The 27,365-nt window shown below is 42.2% G+C and overlaps 2 protein-coding genes across 2 annotated transcripts in view; one reads left to right on the forward strand and one right to left on the reverse strand.

Moving 5' to 3' along the window:
* Positions 1 to 84: 84 nt before the first annotated feature.
* cfap97 (cilia and flagella associated protein 97) lies at positions 85 to 21,884 on the reverse strand. The gene is made up of 4 exons (XM_052020399.1): positions 20,808 to 21,884; positions 19,201 to 19,463; positions 1,581 to 1,722; positions 85 to 1,392 (listed from the first exon to the last, which is right to left on the reverse strand). Exons 1-4 carry the CDS (start codon positions 21,730 to 21,732, stop codon positions 1,340 to 1,342), a joined length of 1,383 nt encoding a protein of 460 aa, XP_051876359.1. The 5' UTR covers positions 21,733 to 21,884; the 3' UTR covers positions 85 to 1,339.
* Positions 21,885 to 23,238: 1,354 nt separating this feature from the next.
* The window catches only part of snx25 (sorting nexin 25), a 208,500-nt gene continuing 204,373 nt past the window's right edge, over positions 23,239 to 27,365 (forward strand). Inside the window, exon 1 of the mRNA XM_052020395.1 lies at positions 23,239 to 23,814. The gene's annotated coding sequence lies outside the window, so the exon portion shown is untranslated. The remainder of the gene's footprint in view (positions 23,815 to 27,365) is intronic.

Below are 27,365 nucleotides of genomic sequence, written 5' to 3' on the forward strand. Positions count from 1 at the left end.
TATTTTGATTAAACTATGTCAACATCTTTATCTTGGATGCAGAAGTTACATGAAAGGCAGCAAGAAAGTCTTGTACTTAAAATCTCTAAGAAATTGTGCATTTATTAATGTTCAATATTAGAATGTAATCAAATACAAGTAGTGCTGATAGTTTATAATTATAAATTAGTCAGTGTAATCGAACAATTAATACATCCATGTGATACAATCTGGTTTTGTCCACATTTCAATATTGCAAAACAGTAACTTACTATCTATGAAACACTTTGGAATGTCATGTGGCCAGTTAAGAACCTTACAAATGAACCTGAAAACTCTTTTGTCTATTCAAACAAGGCATGCTGTTAAATTAACACTGTCAAAGCTATCGATTTTAATATACAATTGCTATATGTTACTTCATTACATAAACAGATGTTTAATAGGTTTCTGAAAGGGACAAATTATCCCAACTGAGATGGCACTTTCCAACATTTGGTATTGGATTTGTAGTTTTAGCTGAATTTGTTATTGGTGTAGATGCTCATGGAATGGATTGGTGGTTATTTGTCAGGGCTCTAGTCTGATACAACATCCAAGATCAGAAACAAGTGCTCTTATAAACAACCCCTTTAGTGCAAACATATAAGATCTTGGTGGCATTCACCATACCCCAGGAAAAAAAATGATTGAAATTTTATTTTCTTCAATTGCATATTTACCTCATGAACTGCACTTTCTTTCCACACAGTGGTCTTAAGCTCATTGTTAGCACAGTGCTTATACAGGTCAGTGCACAAGTTTGGCAAAGATACATTTCTCAAGAACTGAATATTCTAGCAAGAGAAGCACAAGCTCAGTGTGAAGGACAATGCTCACTATACCTATTACATTGCTAGTTTAAAACAATTTCTCCATCATATACAGAATAGATATATCTGTTCAAGCCAAACAAAGAATGCAATTATATTTAACTGCATTTTCAGTCCAGTTGCAAAATCAATTTAAGAATTTTCAACAACACATAACACAATGTTGTACTGCAAAATTTTCAAAGAACTGTAAATTTCACTTTATTAGAAACAGACTAAATTATGCAGATTATTGTTCAATTACAAAAAAGTTCAAGATCACTGTACAAAACATATTAGCAGATATATCACAATACACATTTCAAAGACACTCAATTTAACAGAAACATTGAGTCTAGGTTTTTGTTTAAAATACAGTTTAAGAATGGTCTCAAACATAGAGCAGCCACAGAATACATGGTCACTTCAACTGTAACAAGTTAAATCCAGTCCAATATTTCTCCAGACTGCTCAAAACAGATGAGTAGCTTATCTGAATCTCAGGCACTTCAATTAGACAATGGATGAATAGTCTTGTGGACTGATGACCTTGAACTGAGTCCTAAAATGATGAGGAAAGATGTAAAGATAATTTAAGATTATTACTAAAATATAATGAAACGTATTACTTTGCTAGTCATTAGAAAATGGGGTGATCAAGCAAAAGGGGTCCTCAAAACATTAATGCCACTATAATTAATGTAACTCTGGCGTGCATGTTTATATAAGGAATAGTGTAAATACACTAACTTGACATGCTCCCTCTTGTTGATGGCCTGCTTTGTTGAGAATAGGACTCCATGAATGACATCTGTCGCTGGTAATCAAACAGCTGAGTAGAGCGTTTTAGTCCAACAGTTGGTTTCACTGCCTCCAATCTCTTCAGAAAGGCCTGTAATGTTCAGAAAGGGAACTACCTTTAATTGAAATGTTTTCAGTTCACAGAACAAGAAACAATTGGGATAATTAACAAAAAGGCACAAAAGTATAGAAAAATATTAATAACAAATGTTGAGCTTTTCTAGTTCACCTGCATCAGATCACATTAGGAACTGGAAAGTGATTTTTTTTTTGCTGGAAATGGCATTACCTATACCTTAATTACAATGATGACTAGGATGCCCAGAAGTTTAAATAATGAAAGAAATAAGAACTTGCAAGCTGTAATGTGTTCTTTACAACCATATTTGAAGTTTGAAATAAACAATTCTGGAAATACTCAGCCAGCTTCACAGCATCTCCGCTCACAGAAACAAGGTCATCATAGCTCCCAATGAAAGATCACTGACCTGAAATATTAAGTGTTTCTCTGCTGCCTGATCTGTTGAGTATTTCCAGCATTTTCTGCTTTTATTTGCAAAAAAGGTTTAAGATGATGTTGCCAGGACTTAAGGGAATGAGTTATTGGGAGAGGTTGTACAGGCTAGGACTTTTTCCTTGCAGCATAGGAGACAGATGATCTTACAGAGGTGTATAAGATCATGAGGGGCATAGATAGGGTGAATGCAGTCTTTTTCCTAGTCTTGGGGAATCAAGAACTAGAGGGCATGCGCTTAAGGTGAAAGGGGAAAGATTCAGTAGGAACTTGAGGGGAAACTTTTTTAATATATACAGAGGGTGGTATGATATGGAACGAGCTGCCAGAGGAAGTAGTCGAGGCAAGTACAATAACTTTTAAAGGACAGTTGGACAGGTACATGGATAGGAAAGGTTTAGAAGGTTATGGGCCAATGCTGGTGAATGGGACCAGCTTCGATGGGCATCTTGGTTGGCATGGACCAGTTGAGCTGATGGCCTGCTTCCATGCTGTATGACTATTTCACACTTCCAGCAGTGGCAATATTTTTCTGTAAGATCCTAGGCCCAATAATATTCATAGTCTTTGTTAATTACCAAAGGCATAGTTTTCAAACTGGGGCACAACCATACTAGAAAGACACAGGAGTGGGATGGAGGAAGCAGCTTGCAGAATTAACTTAACAGTACATATAATGATGTTAGTGGGGATCCAAAAAAACAAATCTTTCTGAAAAGGGGCTTAGAAAAAAAGAAATTTGGGAACCACTAATTTAGAAAAGTAGTGAAGGAGATTGCATTAGGCATGAAAATCTTTTTAAATGTTAAAACAGTATAAATGTGGTTGGGATTGCTTCACACAAAACCAAATGGCATTTAGTTTAGAAAAGATAGAGTCATAAAGTAATGCAACATGGAAATAGGCCCTTCAGCCCAACTGACCCATGCCATCCAAGATGCCCATCTATGCTAGTCCTATATGCCTGCATTTGGTCCATATCCCTCTACACCTTTCCTATCTGGGTACCTGTCCAAGTCTTTTAATTGATGTTATTGTACCTGTCTCAACCACTTTCTCTGGCAGCTCATTCCATATACGCACCACCCTCTGTGTGAAGATGCCCCTCAGATCCCTTTTAAATCTTTTCCCACATCTTAAACCTATCCCCTCTAGATTTTGATTCTCATTCCCTGGGTAAAAAGACCAAGTGCATTCACCCTATCTACGCCCCTCATGATTGTATACACCTCAATAAAGTCACCTGAGTTTCCTATGCTCCAATGAATAAAGTCCTAGCTTGCTCAACCTTTCCCTGTAACTCAGCCTACAAGTACTGGCAGCATCTTCGTAAATCTTCTTTGCATTCTTTCCAGCACAATGATGTCTTTTCTATAGCAGGGTAACCAAAACTGTACACAATACTCCAGATGTAGTATGATACAAGTTGCTGCCTAACCTGCTGGGCGTTTCTAGCATTTTCTGTTTTCATTCCTTAAAAAGAGTATCCAGTTGCAGACAATCTCACTGATGGGTTCAGTATCAAATAAATGCATTAACCAGCCAAGTATATTCTTCTTGACCAAGATGGGATCAGCCATGATCTTTTTGAAAAGCAAAGCAAGCTTGAGGGGCCAATTGGCCTCCTCATACTTCTTTCCTTAGTCCTTATAAGCCAGACCATTTACTTTTCCCCTAAATATTTGAACCAGATGGTTTTTAATGATGCTGTGATACAAGTTTAACTTCCTCAGCTGTCATGATGTGAATCAAACTTAGTCTCCATTTCAGTGCCAGGCCCCTGACACTGCATCAGTAACTTAACCATTATTGTACCCATCAGACAAGCAACCTGACAAACTGGAGGTACTAAAGTCAAGAGGCAATGTCGAGGTACAGCTGGCTGATGTCACACATGTAGAAACTTGCACTTTTTTAGGATGATGGGCAGTTAACCCTAATATATATATTACACAGAGTATATATGTAAAGCACATACAATAGCTTCCATGGAGAAAGTTAAACCCCTTACTGTTTAGAGTGGGCATTTTAATATCCAAAGATAACCTGGTATCTGTAGATTGAAATGCTAATAGCAATTTAATATTGCAATTCATTTGATTAACTTATAAATATATTAAAATGGAAAAGCGAAAAATTTTCTACATTCAACTCAAATCAACACAAGCAACTCCTACTGCATGAAAAAAACAAGATGCTGGAGGAACTCAGCAGGCCAGGTAGCATTCATGGAGAAAAGCAGATGGTCAATGTTCAGTCCTGAAGAAGGGTCCTGACCCGAAACGTTGACCGTCTGCTTTTCTCCGTGGATGCTGCCTGGCCTGCTGAGTTTCTCCAGCATCTTATTGTTTTTTCATCTAGATTCCAGCATCTGCAGTCCTTTGTTTCTCTAACTCCTACTGCATGATTAGCCCAGATGTAGAGAATCATAAACCACCATTAAAAGTCACTAGTGCAAGCCATGACCTGGAAAAGAAGACAGCAGTTCAGCTTTAATATTCTTTGAAGGCAGTTGACTAAACTGTATATCAAAAGTACAAATTATCATATAAACATGTCTGTTTTTCTTTTCTTGAGTTAGTTTGATTGGAAGTTTTATTATCCCATCCATAAAAAACCAATGTTATTGCTAAAATTGACACAAATTGGTCCTGTGGTTTATGAAACGCTCCAGCTAAATATTAATATTTCTCAACAGGCCATTTTCTAACATGAATTTTTTAATCGCCTACATGAACTATGATTGTTACCACCTGAAAATATAACACATTTAATGCACTACATGATCAACAATAAATACATGATTGTATGTTACTTCCCAAATAGATCACTGGAGATGCAAAGAAGTTGATTTTAATTTTGAAAACATAATATCAGTGATCCCAGAGCAATAGTCACGTAGCAGCTATTTTGTAACTCAGCACATTTTTGGTCCAAGTCCAGGTCAATATTACTGATTTTTAAAAAAAATTTGTTTTGAAATATAATTTGGGACAGAGTTGGCAGTGACAAAAGGCTCACAACCTCATGAATTGAGCCTTACATTTATCTACATACTGTCTCTGGACTTGCCAGGTAGTTCTCAGCCAAATATTTCAAATTAACACCAAGGTCATAATGGACCATGTGAGGAAGTTTTGATGTATTGGTCTTTACTCAGTGAACCATATATGCTATTTCCACAAGCACTGCAGTGTTTTACCAGCTTCCTATACACTTCATCTATGTTAAATATACATATTTAATTAACAAGATTATATACTTGCAGCAGTTTTCTCTGATTTGGGTGTAAATGGCAACCTAGACACAAACTGTGCCTGCAATATCTTTTGAAGTGATGTTCTGGATCATGTTTTCACCCAATCATATTTGCATTAGTACACATAAAATCTTTCATGAATCAGTGGAGATAATATAATAGAAAGCTATTGCTTATTACCTTTCTTTGCATTAAAATATGTATAGGTGGCATTCAATACAGTTGAAAATGGGTTTATTAATAAAAAAAGTATTGAGTCTAGTCATACACTGGTGGGTAATTCTGCTTATATAAAAAAAATCACAAATGTTAATGAAATTACTAATTTTACTTGGTGTATCATAGTTCTTAGTCTAAAAATTATTTCAACTGAAGGCTGATCTGCCCATAATACTGGACACATCCCCACATCAAAGTAATGCAGATGGAGATATTCTTTCCAACAGAGATGTCTTTTTAGATTTACAACATCATCAGGAACATTTTAGGTCAATTCAAAATTAAGAAATTATGGAAATTATTCTGGCACGAAGTGACCCCTTTTTAAAATTCCTCAATTATTTGCAGCAGATGGACCAATTTCACTTGCTTTGTGCTGATGAGTGCAATCTCTATGTCCTTATGTTCTCAACTCTTATTATCTACAATTTAAAAAACTAACATTCAAGAAATGAGTTTCAGAAGAAGAAATTATATGATGTATTCTTAATTCTAAAGTATAAGCATCACCAAGAATTAAAAATCACAGGATCTGAAGGTATTTGTCAAAAGCATTCCTGTCTGCTGCCAGATTTTCTGGCGTCAAATGGAAATAACTAGCTAAGCACAAGCCAAAGGAAGAACTGCTGCCCAAAATAGCTATGCAGGGAGTTATTGCATTCCAGAATATGAAACCTTAGGACACTAAAAATGTGATTTGTACTTCCCTAGCAAACTTCAGAGACGAGTTCATGGAACATGGCTGTAGTGCAACTAATTAACTTTGAATGAATGACAAACTGAGTGGTTGTAGAAAGGTGAACATTGTTACTAGTCTGAAATCTTTCATAATTTAAAACCTCAGAAGATTTTACTTACACAGGAGACTTGCAGCACAATCTGTAAATCATTCTTAATTGACAAGAGAGCATTTTAAATATGCCCACTAAACTCGACATTTGCTGTGAATAAATGAGTAAAGGACAAATTGTAGGTGGGAAATAATGAACCAGCTGCAGAAAAGTGGAATAAAAGCAAACATCATTTTACCAAATGATAGTTGCATTAGATAGGATTATGAAAATACTCCTAATAAATAACTAAACATGGATTCTAGCAAAACAATTGGCAGAGTAGCGCACAGGAAATCACCTGACAGATTGGAAATCACAAATCAAGACAGCAGTTAGCAAGGTGGATCAGAAGCAATATGAACCACTTGAGAAACTAATTCGTTGTGCATCAGTATGAGAATAGATAACCAGCAGGGGCCTGCCTCACGTCGATGCTGGGATTGCTTACAATGTGTTAAAGTGTTTTGAGGTTAGAAATAATGCTGGTTAGTTTGCTGATACCTAAACAAAAGTTAGGCTGAAGGGAGAGATAAGGAGAGGGAAAGGAAGTTGTATTAAACAGAACCAACAGACAATATAAAGTTGCATGGGAAATGAGATAGCATATTATTTACCACATGTGTAAGAATGAGAGGTTAAGCAATGGAAATAAAATGTCAGTAATGGGCAGCATACAACATAGTAAGAATAAATCCCTGATGCTAGTAAGAAAGATACAGTATACTCCCAGAAAATGAGATTGTATGTTTTCTAAAAAATGTAAAAGCAACCAAGTTAATATTAAGGAATAAGATTCTAACCCTCGAGGGATTGGCAAATGGGAATGAGTACACGAGATATGTGGGTTAATGGCTGCGAGTTGTGACAACCTTTCTATTGACTCCCTACTTGAAATCCCAATCCTGTTGATTCTAATGCTTTCATGGTAAACCTTCTCCAGTTCATCTAAAATTCTGCTGCTTCTATGGTGCTTAAATCCTAATCAATGATATGTCCTGCTCATTCACCCTGTTTTGCACTCTTCCCCCTCCACTTCTTTTGCAGGGAATGCCTTTCAGTCATCTTCCAATGGGGGGAAGAAAATACATTCCCAATTTAAGTGGACACTGCTGCCCTGATTCCCATCAGATGTTCTCTGATTGAACATCACATTCAGTTTTATTTTAAGCAACAGCCTGGATTACATTATCTATTTCACGTGGTTCTGCATGGAATGGCCAACTCATATTCTCTTTCACTAATCTTAGAACAGGGTCATATGCAGCAATACTATGAAAACTTCTGTGCACTTATAGAATGGATTAAAACTTTAAAAGTTTAAATGAGAACTTTACTATTGTGAATTGTAATACAAACTTTTTGTACAATGCTAATAACTTATGATCTTTTCTCTCCTTGCATCACTGCTTTCTTGAAGTTATGAACTGCTGTGCTGTCACCAAGGTGACACTCCCAGATTTAAATTATTTTTTTATACTAATATACCTCTTCTATATAATACATATCCCCATTGCCAGAATCATAGGTGGGATCATCATTTGATAGGCATTGCACTTCAGAGTTTTTAAACTTGGCACTGAATGCCTTCTTTTATTTTAAAAATTCCAGTTGCAGAACAATGATGCTTTTTATAGATTAATGGTACAAGTAAACCTATATTTCAATCAAATGGAAAGAAATGTGGCTTACGTAGGTATCTGAAATACACTAACATGCATAGGCGCTATGTAAAATCATGTCGATAAAAGATGCAGCAAAAATCGAGAATCCAAAATTCTACAGAATTTTAAGCTTTATATATAAAAATAGTCTTCATTCAATTCCCTTTCATATTAAATTATGTGCATGATCTGGTACTTTAAATTGTCGCAGCAAGCAAACACTTCCTTTTTAATGTTGATGTATAAGAGAGTCTGGATACCTAAACTATGATACTATGTGACATTAATGTAATAATTAACCAAAACATTTATAAAAAGTGTAATACCCATTTCAGACCTCCACACTGTACAGTCCCACTCTTAACATTCTTTCTTAATCAATATGGAAATGCAATTACAGAAAAACTCCAATAATCTGCTCTCTGATTGTTCAGAAATCCAATGGTTTATGTCAGGCTCACAGGGCCCCACTTCCTTTAAAGACACCAGAGCCCTATTTCCCACTCTCCTTTTTAATACATCGGGAGCACATTCCCGTGCTTCTTTTACACAAATCACGGCCCTTCTTTCTGTGCTTTTAAACTCACATGGTCCAATGGAAAACTTATTATACTACTGTGCAGGATCTTTATATATGTGAATTAAAGGCGTTTTGGAGTAACATCCAGAAAATTTGCTAGTTCAACACCACTAAGCTGTTTATCAGAGTTCTATTTTACATTAAGTCTGACTTCTGACAGTTTTATACTGTTCCATTCCATACTTGCATTTGTTAAGAATAATGAAACAGAAGGATGGTGGTGGGGGGCAACTTAAGAAGAGGCAACTACAGTGAAAGGAGGCTCCTGTAGATTACTAGCATGGAAATAGAATAGTCAAATTGCCTGCCTCTGCTTTGTGAATTCTTTGTAACTCTATGATTGTTGAAAGATGTGAATGAGAAGCTGAGACAGAGGAATTAATAACATAGAATAAGGAAATGACAAAGATATTAAACAATTATTTTGTACATGTCTTTACAGAAAAGTACCAAAAATAGCAGGTAATCAAAGGGTCAAAGAGTAATTTAAAGCAATTAATATCACGAGAGAAAAAATAAGGCAGACAAATGGGACCAAGGGGTGACAAATTCCCTGCCATGATGTTAAACATTCTAGCGTTTCTGAAGTGGCTGCATAGACTGCTGTCTCCCAAAATTCCTATATTCTGTAAACATTCCAGTGGATTAGCAAGCAGCAATGTAACAATGCAATTCAAGAAATGGCGGCAAAAAGTGACAGAAAACTTGGAACCGTAGGCTGGTTAGCCTGTAGTTAACAATGAATTTTAGCATTTTCATGTCAAGTGACAACGGAACACTTTGAAGCATGTAAATGGTAGTGAGGTTGTCCAAATGGTAGTGAGTATTGTCCAAAATACTGGCACATTGCTAAGTGCAAAGATTCTTTGAGGTGATGGCTTGTGACCATTGCTGCATCAAATAAGTCTTGATTCTAATTAATAAACATCAGAATCATTGAAGCTTTAATTCTGTAACTCAATGCTGCTCAGATCCAGGCAAGGCCACACTTAATATCTACCCCATTTAGCTTTGTTTGAAGCAGCAGATTTCAGAATTTGTTGAAGCATCTCCTATGTTAAATTTCTCACACTGCGTTTGGTTCTTCTTCCTGTACCATTGCACTATAATTATCTCAGAGACAACAGTCTGTGTACACGCCCTTTATCAAACAGAAACTGGAATACAACACATACAAATGCTTTTACATTAGTTAAATCAAAAAAAAATGAAATGTCACATTAAGCACTGAGCAGGCTCACGGGGCTGACTGGCCTACTCCTGTTTCTTATGTTCTGAACAGCAGATTGCCAGACTAACGAATAAGGAGTTACGAGTATGCCTGGAATAAAGAATCATATGATCCTGTTGTCAGCCATACCCATAAACGTCTGGTGTCACATGGTCCAATCACATCAACTCCCACTGTACAGCAAATCTAACCAAGGTCATATCAACCTTCAGGTTAACAGTTGTCAATATAATCCCTGTACTGTCCACAGTACTACAGTATACAACACAAGTGTTTCATAAAATATATAACAATGTTGGTAAGTGCCACTTTATTTTAAATATGTTGGGTTTAAGATTTCTATTAAGTTCTCACATTAGTACTTAGTCAAAGTTGAACATTGTTCATGAATATTTTAGGCTATACTACCATGTTTTCAGAAGCAAATCTCCACCATAATTTCTGTACTAGGTAAGCAAGTGCAAATAATTTAAAATTAATGCAGCACAATTGTTAAGTTGCTTAGAATTTGATGACCTCCTACTATTCACTGTTCAACAAATCCTCTTCTACACAGGTGAATTGTCCTGTTGTATACTTACTCATCACTTGTTGCAGACAGGACAAGAACATATGGTAGCAAAAAAAGGGACTTGTTTCAAAAAGATTCGTCAGTAAAGAGAACCAGATTCCAAACAAATTATTTAAGTAAGAGGATTATTCCATAAAATGAAACCTACAGCACCAAAAAGCACTTGGTTTGTATGCCTGATACCTTTTAAAACCCCCAAACTTCAACCATGATGTAAATGGATAAGCCAATTAACTGCATTAAATTTCAATTCTAAACTGCAGCATAAAGCCTATAAAAATTTCAGTATTTTAAGCAACCGTATGCACTTGAAGAATCATAATCAATGGCCTTGCAGGTCAAGTTCTGGAAAGTGGGATTAAATTTAATAGCATTTTTTTGGACCAGCAATGGGCCAAATGGCCTCTTTTAGAGAAGAAAAATTTCAGTGGATTTTGATCTCAATCATCACCCTGGACAAATGCTGTATGTTGAACACATGCCCCCTTTCTATCATCAAACAATAGGTTAGTTGATAGGATTCTTCTCAGAGCTCATACCTGCTCCCAGCCTTTCTCAAGCTTCAGTTGGCTTCCAACACCAACCCACTCCAATATTCTGAGCTGTCAGTTCACCCAACTCCACATTTAAAATGTCACCTTTCATCATTTCTGCCAACTCTATACATACACTACAACCCACTGTCGAGAAGCAACATTATTTCCTACATTATCAGTGATATTAACTTTTACCTAACTGGATCACATGATGGTAAACGGGGATTAGTGTAGATAGGCATTTGATGTTCGGCATGGATGTGGTGGGCTGACGGGCATGTTTCTATGCAGGATGACTATGAGTTAAACTACACATCTTGAGACATGGGAGGAAACTGGAGCATAAAGAGGAAAGCCACATAGTCATAAAGAAAATGTGCAAATTTCACACATACACACTTCTGGATGCCAGGATTGAACCCAGTTTGCTGGAACTGAGAGGCAGCAGCTATAACTGTGCCACTGTACTATCCATACTTTGATAAAGGAAAATAGTTATGGTTGATGAAGGTCAGTCATCCCAGCCCAAACACCCTCGGCTATTTCGTCAATGACCGTTGAGATATCCACTAATGATTGCACAATGTTCATCCCATTTGCACCCGTCAGCAAATGGAACATTCCAAACCTACATGCAATAAGAACTGGGCAACATGCACTCACAGGTTAGAACATAGACCAGTACAGCACAGGAACAGGCCCTTCAGCCCACCATGTTGTGCTGAGCTAATTAAGCTAATGACACCCAATCCCTTCTGCCCGCACATGATCCACATCCCTCCATTCCCTGCACATTCATATGTCAATCTAGGTTGATAAGTGACAAGTAGAATGCACGCAATGGCCGTGTTAGGTAATGAAGACCTCTAACAATCTACCCTTAACATTCAACAGCATTATAATTGCCGAGGTCCCCAACGTCATGGGGTCATCAGTGACCAGAAACTCACAAGATCATCCAGATAAATACTGTGGCTACAAGTGCAGGTCAGGAGCTACGTATACTATAGAAACTAACTCACCCCCCAACACCCCAAAGTCTTTCCACCATCTATAAAGGCTGTTTGATTAGCACTCCATCCAACATGTTAAACATTCATTTTCTCCCAAAGTACAAAACATAACTGCAATTTGTACCTATTATAAAATGCAGTAGGTACCTGCCAAGGTGACCATGATAGCATCTCTCAACTCATGGCTTTTACCACCAAGTAGTACAAGTGTAGCAGGCACAGATCCCCTTCCAAGTCACACACCACCCTGACTTTCTGATATTTCATAGTTGCTGAGTCTAACTCCTCAAATGTAGCACTTTGGGAGTACCTTCACCAGAGGAGGTACAGTAGTTCAAGAAGGCAACTCACCACCATTCTCTCAGGGGCAAAGAGGGATGGGCTGCAAATGCTGGACTGTCAGTGACACACTAATTGTAAACATTGAGGAGGTTTAAAGAAAACTCAAAAATGCTCTCCAATTCATTAAACGTGGACACAGGAGAAATTAAACATGTCTAACAGTAAAAGTGGTGGTGTGAAATCAATCTTCGGTTTTATCTACAAGGAGGTTCACGAGTGAACAGGATGCAGCTACAAGTGCAAGATTGTCACCGCCATAGGTGTGATGTGGCCGAAGAGCTCCACCCATTCAACCAAGAAGCAATAACTTATAGAATGTTAGCACCCTCTGCTATTATATAATAAGATAATATTATCCACTACCAGGGACCCAAACACCTTTAACCATTACTACACAACCATCAAGGATGCCTACTGATCCACCTCCTGCCCAGATGTTAGTAAATCAGATCACCATCTGTGCTCCTTTTCTGTGTACAAACAGAAACTGAAATGAGAGGATCCAATACAGAAAGTCATACAGTGCTGGTCTGAGGAAAGAGATGAGCTTCTACGCGACAGCTTTGAGTTGGTAGACTGATCCGTATTCAAAGACTCAGCAGCCAACCTAGATGAGGTTGTCACCGCTGTCACAGACTTTATCAGCAATCGTGTGGAGGACTGTGTACCAAAGAAGTCAATCCGGGTGTTCCAAACCAGAAACCATGGATGAACCAGGAGATCCACTATCTATAGAAGTCCAGGACTGCAGCATTCAAATCGGGTAACCCTGACCTATACAAGATACTGAGAAACAACCTTCATAAAGCTATCAGGGATGCCAAGAGACATACCAGTCCAAAATTGAGTCCCGGATCAGCCGTCAGTTGTGGCAGGGCTCACATTCTATAATGGGCTACAAAATGGCTGGGCAGCATCGCTGACAACAGTGCATCCCTTCCTGATGAGCTCAAAGCATTCTATGCACATTTTGAACAGAAGGGGAATGGAAAGTCACCACCCACCCCAACAGTCTTCAATGCACCACAGTCACTGTTGCAGACATTAGATCAGCCTTCCAGAGAGTGAACCCATGGAAAGCATCTGTCCTGGATGGAGTCCCTGGCCACGTCCTCAGATCCTGCGCAGATCAGCTGGCGGGTATATTTGCAGACATTTTTAACCTCTCCCTACTTCAAGCTGAGGTCCCCACCTGCTTTAAGATGACCACTATTATCCTGGTACCTAAGAAAAATAAAGTAACATGCCTTTAATGACTACCACCCGGTGGCTCTGATATCCAGCATCATGAAGAACTTAGAGGGGCTGGTCATAGCACACACCAACTCCAGCCTCCCAGACAACCTCAATCCACCGCAATGTGCCTACTGCCAAAACAGGTCCACGGCAGATGCCATCTCACTGGCCCTACACTCATCTCTGGAGCATCTGGACAGTAAAGGCACATACGTTAGACTATTGCTTATTGACTACAGCTCCGCCTTCAATACTACAATTCCAAGCAAATTCATCCCCAAACACCCAGATCTGGGACTCAAAACCTCCCTTTGCAACTGGATCCTTGACTTCCAGACCAACAGACTGCAATCAGTAAGGATAGACAGCAACACCTCTGCCACGATTATCATAAACACTGGTGCCCCACAAGGCTGCGCCCTCTGCTCCCTACTTTACACTTACAACGGCATGGCCAGATTCTGCCCTAACTCCATCTACAAGTTTGCAGATAACATCGTCGTAGTGGGTCGTATCTCAAATAACAATGAGTCGGAATATAGGAAGGAGATAGAGAGCCTAGTGGCATGGTGTCCTGACAACAAACTTTCCCCCAATGTCAGCAAAACAAAATAACTGGTCAATGACCACAGGAAGGGGTGCAGTGCACATGCTCCTGTTTACATCAACAGCACTGAAGTTGAGAGCTTCAAGTTCCGAGGAGTGAACATCACGAATAGCCTGCCCTGGTCCAACTATGTAGATGCCACAGCAAAGAAAGCACACCAGCACCTCTACTTTCTCACGAGGCTAAAGAAATTTCATGTCCCCTTTGACCCTCACCAATTTTTAATTGACGCATTATAGAAAACATCCTATCCAAATGCACCACGGCTTGGTATGGCAATTGCTCTGCCCGGCACCTCAAGAAACTGCAGAGAGTTGTGGACATAACTCAGCACATCACAGAAACCAGCCTCCCCTCCATGGATTCTGTCTATACTTCTCGCTGCCTCAGTAAAGCAGCCAACATAATCAAAGACCCCACCCACCCTGGACATTCTCTCTTCTCCCCCCTCCCACTTGGCAGAAGATACAAAAGCCTGAAAGCACATATCACCAGGCTCAGGGATAACTTCTATCCCACTTTTATAAGACTATTGAACGATCCCCTAGTACAATAAGGATTGCCTCTTGACCTCACAATCTACGTCATATGGCCTTGCACCTTATTGTCTGCCTGCACTGCACTTTCTCTGTAACTGTAACACTATATAACTGCATTCTGTTATTGTTTTCCTTTATACTACCTCAATGTATTGATGTGATGAAATGATGTGTATGGATGGCATGCAAAACAAAGTTTTTCACTGTACCTCTCTACATGTGACAATAATAAACCAATTTTACACTAGGACCCTACTTAGGTTATCCTTAGGTTTTTGTGATGTTCTTGGTCCTCCAGTCTGATTGTTCATAGGCATATAGTCCTCTGTACTTTGAAAAAAAGACATCTGCTCAGAATGTGTTCTGCTAAGCCAGAAACCTGGCGCAAACAGCTGCCCTTCACGCGGCTGTGCCGGGAACCTGCAATGCTGGAAACCTGGTGTGAATCACTGCCCTCTGCTGGTGCTCCATCAGCAATGAATTGGCTCACAGATCATTGTGGAAAGGCTGCCTGCGAGGGCTGCTTTGGGCAGACTGGGGAGAGCAGTGCAGCTGCTCAGCACTGTGGAGCTCAGGACTGCACCCTGGCTGGCACAATGCATGTATGGGACATTACCTTCTATTAGACGTGTTAGAAGCTGCTGTCAACTGCCATTAAGTTCGTTACCATAGAGAAATCTCTGGGCTGGAGAGACCTGTGTGATCAAATGAAAGCGGGGAAGAGAGCAGCTTCTATCACATCCAACAGGAGTGACAACAGAGACCGTAGGATCAGGGCATTGTGCCAACACATGGAGCAGGTGCTGCCAGTTCCCAGCAATGGCTCACACTCACCAGACCAACCAGGGTGAACCTGAGCCTCATATCTCAGCATTCAATGGCCACACCATTCATGCCAGCACAGCCAACACCAGCACTCACTGGCAGCCCCTTCACACTGAGTTGTGAGCGATTCAATGCTGGGGTAGTACCATAGTTCCCCATGCAGCAATGGGGAGAGCAAGGGTTTACGCCAGGTTCCCGGCACAGTTGCAGGGAGTGCAGGAATTCACAACAGTGATGCTATTAGGCATGGAAATGCTTTTAGTAAATGTATCTCACCAACCATAATGCTATAATGACTGCTTTTAGTGCAGAGTCCCTTAGCGTGCTCATTCCTGGAAATGTATCATGACCACCAAATTACTGATTGATACTTTTAAGTTCTCCTTGGTGATTATACACTGCACATGTGATTAGCTATAGAATCATACAGTAGTACAGCAGGAAATCAGGCCCTTCAGCCCAACTCACCCATGCCAACCATGGACCACCAAGCTAGCCCCATTTGGCCCATATCCCTCTAAACCCCTTCTATCCATGTACTTATCCAAAATACAGAAAACAGTCATCTTCAAGTAGAAATACAACTCTTAAGATTTGCTTTATAGCAGCATTTATTAAATCGTCACAGAATAATCCATTGTTCACAGATATCAAACAATTATTTAAAACAATTACTGAGTCCCTGCTAAGGATGAATTTGAGTACATAAACTAGAGGACTCTGAAATTACACATCTGAGAACATAGAAGGGTACAGCACAGGAACAGGCCCTTTGGCCCATGATGTTGTGCCGAACTAATTAAGCTAATGATAACTACAATAATCTCTTCTGCCTGCACATGGTCCTTATTATTCCATTCTCTGCACATTCATGTGCCTATCTAAGAGCCTCTTAAACACCTCTATCGTATCTGCCTCAACCACCACCCCTGGCAGCGCATTCCAGGCACCCACCCCTCTCTATGCCAAAAAAAATTTGCCCTGCCACATCTCCTTTGAACTTCTCCCTCCCGCCTTAAATGCATGCCCTCTAATAATACTTATTAGACACTTTGACCCCAGGGTAAAAGATACTGGCTATGTATCTATGCCTCTCATAATTTTATAAACTTTGATCATTATATCTATAATATTTATATCAGCATATCTTTAAAATCTCATCACTTGCTTGATGAATAAAAATTCACGTTCACCTCCTTAAGTACAATCAAGTAGTTTTCTGGTTGCCAAACCATTTTCAGTGATGTGCTGCAGGATGACTGAAAGTGGAAGGGTTTTAATTGCAGGTGTCACTGGGACAGCAACCCAAGCTGCAGCAGCTTGGACTGGGGCCCAGCAGTGAACGTGGTACAGGTAAGGTAGGAGAAGATGAATTTTAGGATTGAATTCCTGAACTTTTTAAGCAGTAGATCACGCAGTCATATCCATAGTCTGTGCTTTAGGGACTATCAATCGTGATATCCTCTTTTGGTCTAATGAATTTAATACAGCCACTATTTATTTAATATTGCTTAACTTCTCAGTTTAATTACTGCATCTACATGTAAATATTTCAACATAATCACTTCTAGTGGTACTATGTAACATTTTCTCTTGATTTCTATTGTGCTCCAAGCAGCATCTCTGTTGTTTTGCTCAGCAAGTAAAACAACAATAATCTACTATCCGACTAATCGGAAATCCTGATGGCTCAGCATCTGGCTTAGCAGGTGACGTCTCCCCACACTCCCCTGAAACGCACGGGGCCCCAGTTCCTGCACATATGTGAAGCCTACTGGGTTCACTGGAAAATTTCTTATATTACTGAGTAACATCTAAAAAAAACATCCAGTAGCCTGGAAAATCTGCCAGTCCAGTACAAAGTTCTGAGCATGCTGGATTATTGGAGTTTTCCTGCAGCTACTTACCATACATGAACCAAGATGGAGTTTCATTGTCCTATTCAATCACAATAAGTGGAGGCTCCTCTCTTTAGAAAAGTAGGAGCAGGTCCCTTGATTAACTGATTGACTATCGTGAGTAGCTAATCAAGTACAGAACATGTTGCTTGAAAATCTAAAAAAATTTCAGATGCTGCAAATTTGAAATAAAAGCAGAAAATGCTGGAAACTCAGCAGATCAAGCAACATGGTGGAACTTTCTCTAGAGCAAAGTTATGGCCATGGGAAGTCACGTGGGCTCAATTTACACTTGCCTTTATGAGGATGTGTAGAACAATCTTTGTTTTACTTAGGCTCCATCCAACTCCTTTTCAGGTACATTGCTGACTATATTTTGTTGTTTTTGATTAACAAGACTTTACCACAGAGGTGCCTCTGGGATGTCTTTTTTGTCCCTCAGTCATGGCTTCCACACTATCAAAGTTGACAGGGCCCTGGACAGAGTCTCATCTATTTCCCACACTTCTGCTCTCACTGTAACTCCTAGATACAGCAAGGATGGAGCTCCCCAGTACGCATTTTCCATCCCAGAGGATCCGTAGTTGACAGGTAAACCTTCACGATTTCCAACCATCTTCAATGAGATTCCACCATCAGATAGATCTCCCACCCCCCCACCCTTTTCAGCAATCTGAAGGGACCAGTCTCTTTGTGATGCCCAGTTTGATCTTCCATCCCCTTCACGTCCCTTTCCACAATTCATGGACACAATCTAGTAACGTGCACTGTGTTCGGTTCTCATCATGTGCTCCCCTCTACACCGGAGAAACCAAAGGCAGATTGGATGCTTTACAGAGTACCCCCTTCGGTCCACAGGAATGACCTCGGAGATCCAGTTGCCCATCACTTCAATCCCAGTCCCACTTTGGCTGTGTCGTCCTGCAATGTTCCACTGTGGCCCAACATAAGCTTGAGAAATGCCACATCATCTTTGGACTAAGCACGTTGCAGCCTTTGGCACTCACTGAATTCAAACGTTTCACATAACTTTTGTTTTTGTTTATATCAGAATAGGCCATTTCTGCTTTTGAGGTTATCTACCCATCATATTAATTTCCAGCATTTCTCTTTTGATTTCAGGTCTCAATAACACTTTGATAATAGCTCGACTCTTTATTTTCTGTCTATCAACCAGATATCCCCTTAAACAGTGGGATCACCTTGGCAAGTCTGGCTTCACCCCATCAGAGATATTCTCGGTTCTCTCCATCCCTCTCTGCAACTTAAAACTAACTTTGTTCTCATCTTCTCAGTTCAGAGGGTCTTTCCCCTGAAACATTAATTGTTTTTCTTTCCACAGATGTTACCCAACCTGCTGAGTGTTTCCAAAACGTTCTTCTTTATGAAAACAAAAGAGACTGCAGATGCTGGAATTTGGAACTCAGTATGTCAAGCAGCATCTGAGGTGCAAGTTGACTTTTTAAGTCAAGACCCTGCAGAGGGAAGAGGAAAGATTGCCAGTATATAGCAGTACGGGAAGGGGTGTGGGGTGGGTGTGTGGGGATGGATAGAGGCTGGTAGGGGATATGTGGAACCAGATGGGGAGGGGTTGATGGGCAGATGGAACTATGCTTTTTATATATACACCAGGGAACTTGGTGCACCTGCTGAAATTTTTCAATCATTCCAACTTCACTATCGTCAAATTAAGCAGCAAACTCACCAAGTTCTCTCTTTCAATTCTCTCCTGCTCCCGCTGTCTGTTCAGAGTACTGTGGTAGACTCGGACTGTCGCAGCTGAAACTTTCTTTGGTTTATTGACTGCAGGTCTTGTGGCTTTTCGGGTTAGTTCTTGTAACAATCTCTGATTTTCACGATCAATTCGCTTTGCTTCCTCATTACTGAAAGTGTAGTTTTTCCTTCGTCTTTGTTCTGGAAAATCAGAAACTATTTTTCGCAGCTCTTTCTTTTCTAAATGCATCATAGCTGAAAGATATATAATGTTTTAATTAGTTTAACATTTAAAGCTTTAATGCAAGTTGTCTTGCATAAACAAAAATAATCAAATCCAAAATTGGATAGTAAAAGTACATGTTTTGGTGGAATTTTACTAAAATGTAATGATGCATATAAATGATTTTGTGGTCATACCGTTGATTTATTTTTAGACAATGGTGGGCTGAAGAAATTTCACATGTAAAACCACACAACTAGCCAGGATTAAGATTATGGATTCTGTCCCCTAGGAATTCTTGATAAAACTGGAGAAAATATTTTAACTATCAGGATTAGGACCTTTGAGACAGCTCTGTCATTCAATAAGATTACAGCCGTCTCTCCACTCGGTTCATTTCCCTGCCTGATCTCCATGTACTTTGACTCTCTTAGTAGCCAAATATCCATCTATCTCAGCCTTGAATATACTCAATTCAGAATTCAGGAGAAATCCAAAGATTCACAGAACTTTGAGAAAAATTCTCATCTCAGTCCTAAACGGCTGACGCCTTATCCTCAGATTATATCCCTAATTCTAGATTCTCCAGTTTAACAAAATGACCACCTAGCATCAATGCTTTTAAATCTTCTCAGAATCTTGCACATTTCTATGAGATCACCTCTTATTTTTGCAAATTTTAATATTCCTTATTTTTTCTTTTAACTGGTTAAAAGGTATTAGTTGAGCTGATAACGGTGAGAACAAGTTAAATTAAGAACCTCATATATCCAGATAAATCTTTCCATGCAATCTTTCTGCCATGCCATTACATAAAAGATATCAGCAGTAACTAGGCTCTTCAAATGAAGGGGTATGGGAGACAAAGGTAACTGGACAAAATACAGATTAACTTTAGCAAAGTAATTGATATATTCTTTCACTACCTTTCATAATAGCTGAATTGACTATTATAGTTGTTTTTCTTTGCAGATGATTTGAAGGCTTCAAAGGAAGATTGGAAAAGTTTGGTGTGTAGACTAAGGTGCTTCAATGGTCAAATGGTTTTTCTACTTGTACAGTAAAGCATTATAATTTAGTGCGGTTTAGGAAGCAGAGTATAGTTGGTTGGATATTTGAATTTTTTTCTACAACATCTGCTGAGCAGTGGGAGATGTAACTGAGGGGTTACAGCATCACTAATGTCATTTAATTGCAACACATATCCGATGTTGCCCTACGAGAAAAGTTTAAGAGCCATGTGGTAGATATATGGGCATGCTATACATAACAGTATTCACTCACAACTATTAGAATTTTTCTACAACTGAAATGGTCTAATAACTGCAACAACTACTACTGTAACTTGCACCTTACATAATGAAAAAAAGATTCACCTTTCAACAACTGGTTCAGATCAGTGGCATCATTGAGTACTTTCTGGCCACGTCTTTGATCCGGTCTCTTGGACTCCACAGAATTTGCCGTTGAATTGGGATTGCAGGGTTTAGCTTCCCTTGGTTTCTTCTGTCTCCGTGTCTTTTGCACTCCTTCACCTTTCTCTTTATCAAAGCTCAACGGGTCCAGACTGCTGTAGATTGCCTGACTGACGTTTTCTTGTTTTTTGTTGTTCTTTTTCCTGCAGGGTTTGGGCTTGGGTTCCTCACACCGCTCCATCGAGTGAATGGGGCTGCACTCTGGGCTGGAGAGCGGAGTCACGTCAGTCACAGTACCCTCTGTGTCTTCAAGCCGTTTCTTGGTCCGGCATAAGTCGTGGCTGCGGCCTTTCCTTGTCTTGGCTGAAGGCCTAGTTTTCCACTGAGCAGTGGAAAAGGACGAAGGCCGCTTCTCAGTCGAGGAGGACGATGCTCGACCCGAGACGGAGCTGCCGACGTCCGAATCGGAGCTAGAAGCCGGATCTGACTGAGCAGCCTCGCCAGCCCTATGTAGCCAGCGGCTGGCCGGCACGGTCCTGGGGCTGCGGTCGGGGCCAGTCCGATCCCCGGCCTCGTCATGGCCTGAGCTGCTGCTGCTGTCGCTGGGGCTCCTCGTTCGGAAGCGGGCGAACTCCCCGCTGGACGACGACGACGACGACGAGCGGGAGACCGAGGTGGCAGGGGACGAGGCCGCACTCGCCAGCCGCCTCGGCCCTGCCGAGGACTCCTGGTTGAGTGGCCTTGCCACTGCTCCCTCTGCCGGCGGGCTGGGAGACCGCTGGCCCGGGTCGCCGTCACGGCTCCGCCGCCTCGCCCGCTCCCTCTCGCAGTCGCTGTCGAAGAAGGAGTGATCCACCTCCCCGTCGAGGGTCGCGTCGCTGTCCATCGGCGCCGGCTGCCCAGGCCGAGACAGCGCCGCTGCTCCACAGGCCTCACAATCTGAGCCCGTCACCCGGCCTCTGAGCCCAGCACGTCACGTCACGTTCACGTCAGCCCCGTCACTCACCCCCTCCCCTCCGTTACACCCCCTCTGATCCTTGCCACTCCCCCTCCCCCTTCGGGCACTTACTGATTTCTCCCCCCACCCCCGGTCCCTGATGCTCCGATCGCCCGCCTCTGCCCCTCACTTTCCTAACCCCTGTGACCCCCGACGTCGTTCACCCATCCCCACTCCTTCAACCCCGACCCCCGTCGCCCCCTCTACACCCCCGACTCTGTTTCTGATTCCCCCCCCCCATCCCCGACCCCCTTCACCCCCTGAACCTCATCCTGACCCCTGCCTCACACCCTAGACCCCGGCCTTCCCCTCCTCCCCCTCACCCCTTTCCTTACTCCCTCAGCCGCTCCTCCTCCTCACCCCTCCTCCTGACCCCCCTTCTCCTCACCCCCTCCTCCTCCTCCTCGCCCACCCCTCACCCCCTCCTCCTCCTCCTCGCCCACCCCTCACCCCCTCCTCCTCGCCCCCTCACCCCCTCCTCCTCGCCCTCCCCTCACCCCCTCCTCCTCCTCCTCGCCCCCCCTCACCCCCTCCTCCTCCTCCTCGCCCCCCCTCACCCCCCCTCCTCCTCGCCCCCCCTCACCCCCTCCTCCCCACCCCTCTTCCTCCTCCCCTCACCACCCTCCTCCTCCCCCTCACCCCTCCTCCCCCTCCCCCCTCCTCCTCCTCACCCCCACCCCTCCTCCTCACCCCCCTCCTCCTCCTCACCCCCCTCCTCCTCACCCCCCTCCTCCTCCTCCCCCTCACCCCCCCTCCCCCTTCCTCCTCCCCCTCCCCCTTCCTCCTCACCCCTCCTCCCCCCTCCTCCTCACCCCTCCTCCCCCCCCTCCCCCTTCCTCCTCACCCCTCCTCCCCCCCCTCCCCCTTCCTCCTCACCCCTCCTCCCCCTTCCTCCCCCCCCTCCCCCCTTCCTCCTCCCCCCCCTCCCCCTTCCTCCTCCCCCCCTCCCCCTTCCTCCTCACCCCCTCTCCCTTCCTCCTCACCCCCCCTCTCCCTTCCTCCTCCCCCCCTCTCCCTTCCTCCTCCCCCCCTCCCCCTTCCTCCTCCCCCCCTCCCCCTTCCTCCTCACCCCCTCTCCCTTCCTCCTCACCCCTCCTCCCCCTTCCTCCTCACCCCTCCTCCCCCTTCCTCCTCACCCTTCCTCCTCACCCCTCCTCCCCCTCCCCCCTCCTCCCCCTCCCCCCTCCCCCTCCCCCTCCCCCCTCCCCCCTCCTCCTCCCCCCTCCCCCCTCCTCCTCCCCCTCCCCCCTCCTCCTCCCCCTCCCCCCTCCTCCTCCCCCCCCTCCCCCCCCCTCACCCCCCCTCCTCACCCCCCCCCTCTCACCCCTCCTCCTCACCCTCACCCCCCTCCTTCCCCCGACCCCCCTCCTTCTCCCCCTTTCCGCGGTTGTTTGTCTTCTCTTCGGTCTCTCAGGAGCGTTACTAACGATGTCACCTCCGTTTCCGCCGTACGCCGCCTCAGTTGTCCCTCCCCCCGCCGCCCTGCGGCGGACGGTTCCGCCGGCCGAAGGGAAATGGAAGGCAGAATTTCAAAGGACAACAACCGGGCTCGGCTTTCCCGGCCACGTCGCCCCTCCAACCTCCTCTCTCTCGGCACAAACTCTCCCCGAGAATCCTGTAGCTCCAGAGGGAGGGTTGCCACCTCCGGTTCGACCTGTTGGGAAGGTTTATTTGCATGAATTGGAAATAGTTTGTAAATAGTATTACATTTACGCGGTGATGAGGGAGTGAAGAACTTTGGCCACTGTCCATGAAAGAAACTGTCTGTAAAAGACTGAGCAGAGTTTAATGCTGCTTAACCTCAACCCTGAGGATGGCAGCGTTTATTCAGCTGTACTGTTTCTCTGAGTCTGATACTTGTCTGGGAAATTCGTGATCTCTGAACTCGGCTTCAGAGCTGAAGACAATTTCCTCCTCGTCATTTGGCTCCCTCGCAGCTTGTCCCGTTCATAGTTCACGGCAACAAAGCAAGTAAGCACACAAAACCCTGGGGATACCCCGCAGGTCAGGCAGCGTCTGTGAATAGAGAAAATGAACTAACATTTCAGATCGGTGACCTTTCATCAGGACTGGGAATGACATTAGAAATCAAACACGTTTTAGGTCGCAGAGATGAGGGAAGGGATGGAGAAGACAAAGAATGTTTCTGATGGGCGGAGAAAGAGACCGAGTAAAGCTGGGCTCCGGTCTGGAAAGCGGAGTCGCATCAGTCACGGCGCCCTCAATGTCTTAAAGCCGCTTCTAGGCTCGGCACAAGAGTCCTGTACAAGGAAGGGTCTTCGATCTGAATCGTTAACTGTTTCGCATCTCACAGGTGTGGCCTGACCTGCTGAGTGTTTCCAGCATTTTCTGTCTTTATTGTTGTTGGAGACCAACAGAGATTAAATGATAAACATGGCAGTACTAGCTGGTAGAAGACGGTGAATGGAGCATAACTGAGGTGATGAAAACAGGAGATGAATTATATTCAAGGAGAGGGGAAAAACAATGTAGAACCATGTTAAAGACTGCAGTTTCTGGAAATCTGAAATTAAAGAGAATACAGAAAATATGTAGCAGGTTAGGCACCATCTGCACAGAGAGAAAGAATGCTTAATGATTGCATTTGAAGCAAGAGCAGAAGTTGACGATTCAGTTCATTGAGCTTGCTGTGCTACTCAAGATCATGGCTGATCTTCTACCTCAACATCATTAACCCCCATATTCCTCCATTCCTTTGAAATCCTGAGATCTAAAAATCTCTATTGTGAATGAACCTAATGACTGACCCTTCCCAGCTCACTGGAGTAGAGAACTGAAAAGAATTACCATCCCCTGAGTGAAGAAATATCTTTCCATTTTAGTCCTAAATTGCCTAACCATCATTTTGATCCTGCGAACCCTAGTTCCACACTCCTTAGCTAGGGAAAAATCCTCCCCTTATCTACCCTTCTACAAGGTCACCTTGCTGTTGTCCACACACTCAGCTTGTCTAGGTCCCCTCTTTGCGTCCTCCTCACCATTCACCTTCCCACTTAGTTTTGAGTCATCAGCAAATTTGGAAATATTCACCTCAGCCAAATTGTTGATGTTGATTGTGAATACAAGCATGTATTCACAATGAATACAAGCATCGATCCCAGCAGTGCCCCACTAATCATAGCTTGCCAATTTGAGAAGGACGCATTTATTTTTACTCTTGTACTTTTCTATGTGATAACCAACTCTCAATTCATATTAATATATTATCCCCAAGTTCCATGTGTCCTAAACTTGTTTTTTTAATGCAAAATAGACTTTATTCATCATAAAACAAATTATATACAATAAAACAGTGCAAACCTTTACATTTGTGTACAGATCAATCATTAGTGTGACCTTTTTATACATTAAAAAACACAGCACCAATGCCACACGTGTGGCTCTGCTTTGGTAATTTTTCGTCAGTGCCACGCTGCGGGGAAAGAAGGTCATCAATTCTGTCTTTTAATTAAATATCACGGGAGAGCGCGAACACAGTCCCCCACTACCACAAATTTTGCACTCGAATATCCCGCATTTGGGGACATCGCAGGCCAACAGTCTATGTGGGATCTTCTCGAAAGCCTTTTGAAAATCCACTGATTCCTACTCGTCTACTTGACTGGATATATCCTTAAAGTGATTAGTCCATGTTGACCTTGCTCAGTCATATTATTTATTTTCCGAGTATCTAGATTTCACAACCGTTTTCAATTACCAGTGTCAGGTTAACAGGTCAGTGGTTCTCTGTTTTCACTCCCTCTTTACTTAAATGATGGGATTATGTTTTGCTACCAGCCAATCTGCAGGAGCTATTCCAAAATCTGAGGAAGCAGAGCATGCACTGCCTCCATCTCTTTCAAAACTCCAGGAGGTAGATTGTCAGGTCCTGGGGATTTATCAGTTTTCAGGCTCATTAAATTCTCCCTTCTTTTACTGATACAAATTTACTTTATTTCCTCATTTGCACTTGTCCCTTGGGTCTCCAGTATTGTGTCTTCAGACACAAAGTATTTGTTTAATTCTTCTGCCATTTTCTTATCCCTAATATAGGACCCACAGACCCACGTTGGCCCTCACCTGTCTTTTCCTTTGATGAACTTTCATCATCATGATTCTCGGGTGCATGTGATAAATAAGTCCACAGGATGGTAATGATGGATGAATCACATGGATGCTATGGGTGAATTGGCAGGAAACAAGGAAATCACCCAAAGTCCAGAGGATATAGGTGTAAAAGGATACAGGCTGTGTCAGGGATGTAAAGGGAGGCATCTGGCCTTAGAATGTCTATTCAAGAGAGCTTGGTGCTATATCTATCATAAAATAGGGTATATTGCACAGTGGGGTTCCTAAACAAAGCAACTGCTGGCAAGCATAGCTGTCTCTTTTCGTCTCAGACACAAAGGGGCAAAACTGTGGAATAGTCCTGCTAGGATGCAATTCACAGCTGGTTCTGGATGACAAAGAGCTTGGAATAGATACATTGAATGGAGTTTATTGCACACCCAAAGAACAGGATAATGTACATTCAAAGCATGATAAGTCTGTGTATTGATGCTGCTGAATAATGACCTGTTTTAGGCCAGGATGAATGCTTGAGGTACTTAAAACACTTAATTGAGGTGGAGAGAATTGGTGTTAGGTAACTCTGCAAGCTATGAGTTGCTGGTAGATAGATGGGTCGAGTTACCTATTTTGATTATGAACTAGAGACGTGTACCAGTGGTTATGGAATTGAAACATTTGGATTAACGATGTTGCACCAGGCTTGGACTTGGGAATCTCAGGTCAATACAGTGTAGTCAAAATGCACCAGGGGAAGATGAAAACAACATTGTGAGATTTGAAAACTGTCCAGAGAGGGTCAGAGATAAGGTCAGAGGTGATTACTTCTAATGTCAACAAGGACAGCTGGAAAGAGAAGTTCAGTGTCTACAGGAAGTGACAATTAGGACAGAGACCAAAATCATGATGATAAGAAGGAATCAAAGTAGAAAATATGATCGCATTTATGTCATTTTCTATGTACATAAAAGACAATGTATAATTGAAACTGCATTGGTAAATACATGTTAATAGTCTGTCTTAAGCATCCCTTGTTGAGCTAGCCAGCAAGGGGATTACAGAATGAGTAAAATTATGCTTGGTTAAATTTATAACTGTACATAGTAAATAATTAATATACCAAATCATTCAATTACTGATTAATAATATAATTAACTCATGTATTTATTGGTTTGCATGAATTTGGCTTTTTCATGGAAAGCAGTATGGTTTATGAGTAGAAGAGTAGTTTTGAGAAACATACGAATATAAGAGTACTTTTAAGTACCGTATGTGATGTCTTCTGATGCCCTTTTGTACCAGCCACCGCTGCCGTTGAGTGTTGACTACAATAAAGGATGTTTTGTTGGTAGCTTGTTTGTTGGTAGCTTGTTAGTTGACTGATTGAGCAGCAACACAAATGAGCCCACAGGTATTACACATACCAAATATCCTCATGGCTGCTCCCTTCTGTT

The sequence above is a fragment of the Pristis pectinata genome, chromosome 7, assembly GCF_009764475.1.
Source record: "Pristis pectinata isolate sPriPec2 chromosome 7, sPriPec2.1.pri, whole genome shotgun sequence".
In the NCBI taxonomy this organism is placed as follows: domain Eukaryota; kingdom Metazoa; phylum Chordata; class Chondrichthyes; order Rhinopristiformes; family Pristidae; genus Pristis; species Pristis pectinata.

What these genes read in the sequence shown, in the direction of transcription:
- cfap97 (XM_052020399.1), bottom strand. Translation starts at nt 21,732, where the DNA reads ATGGACAGCGACGCGACCCTCGACGGGGAGGTGGATCACTCCTTCTTC. An exon ending in TCTGAACCAGTTGTTGAAAG is followed by an intron (nt 19,464 to 20,807) that starts GTGAATCTTTTT and finishes TATATCTTTCAG; the next exon opens with CTATGATGCATTTAGAAAAG. An exon ending in AACAAGAGGGAGCATGTCAA is followed by an intron (nt 1,393 to 1,580) that starts GTTAGTGTATTT and finishes TCATCATTTTAG; the next exon opens with GACTCAGTTCAAGGTCATCA.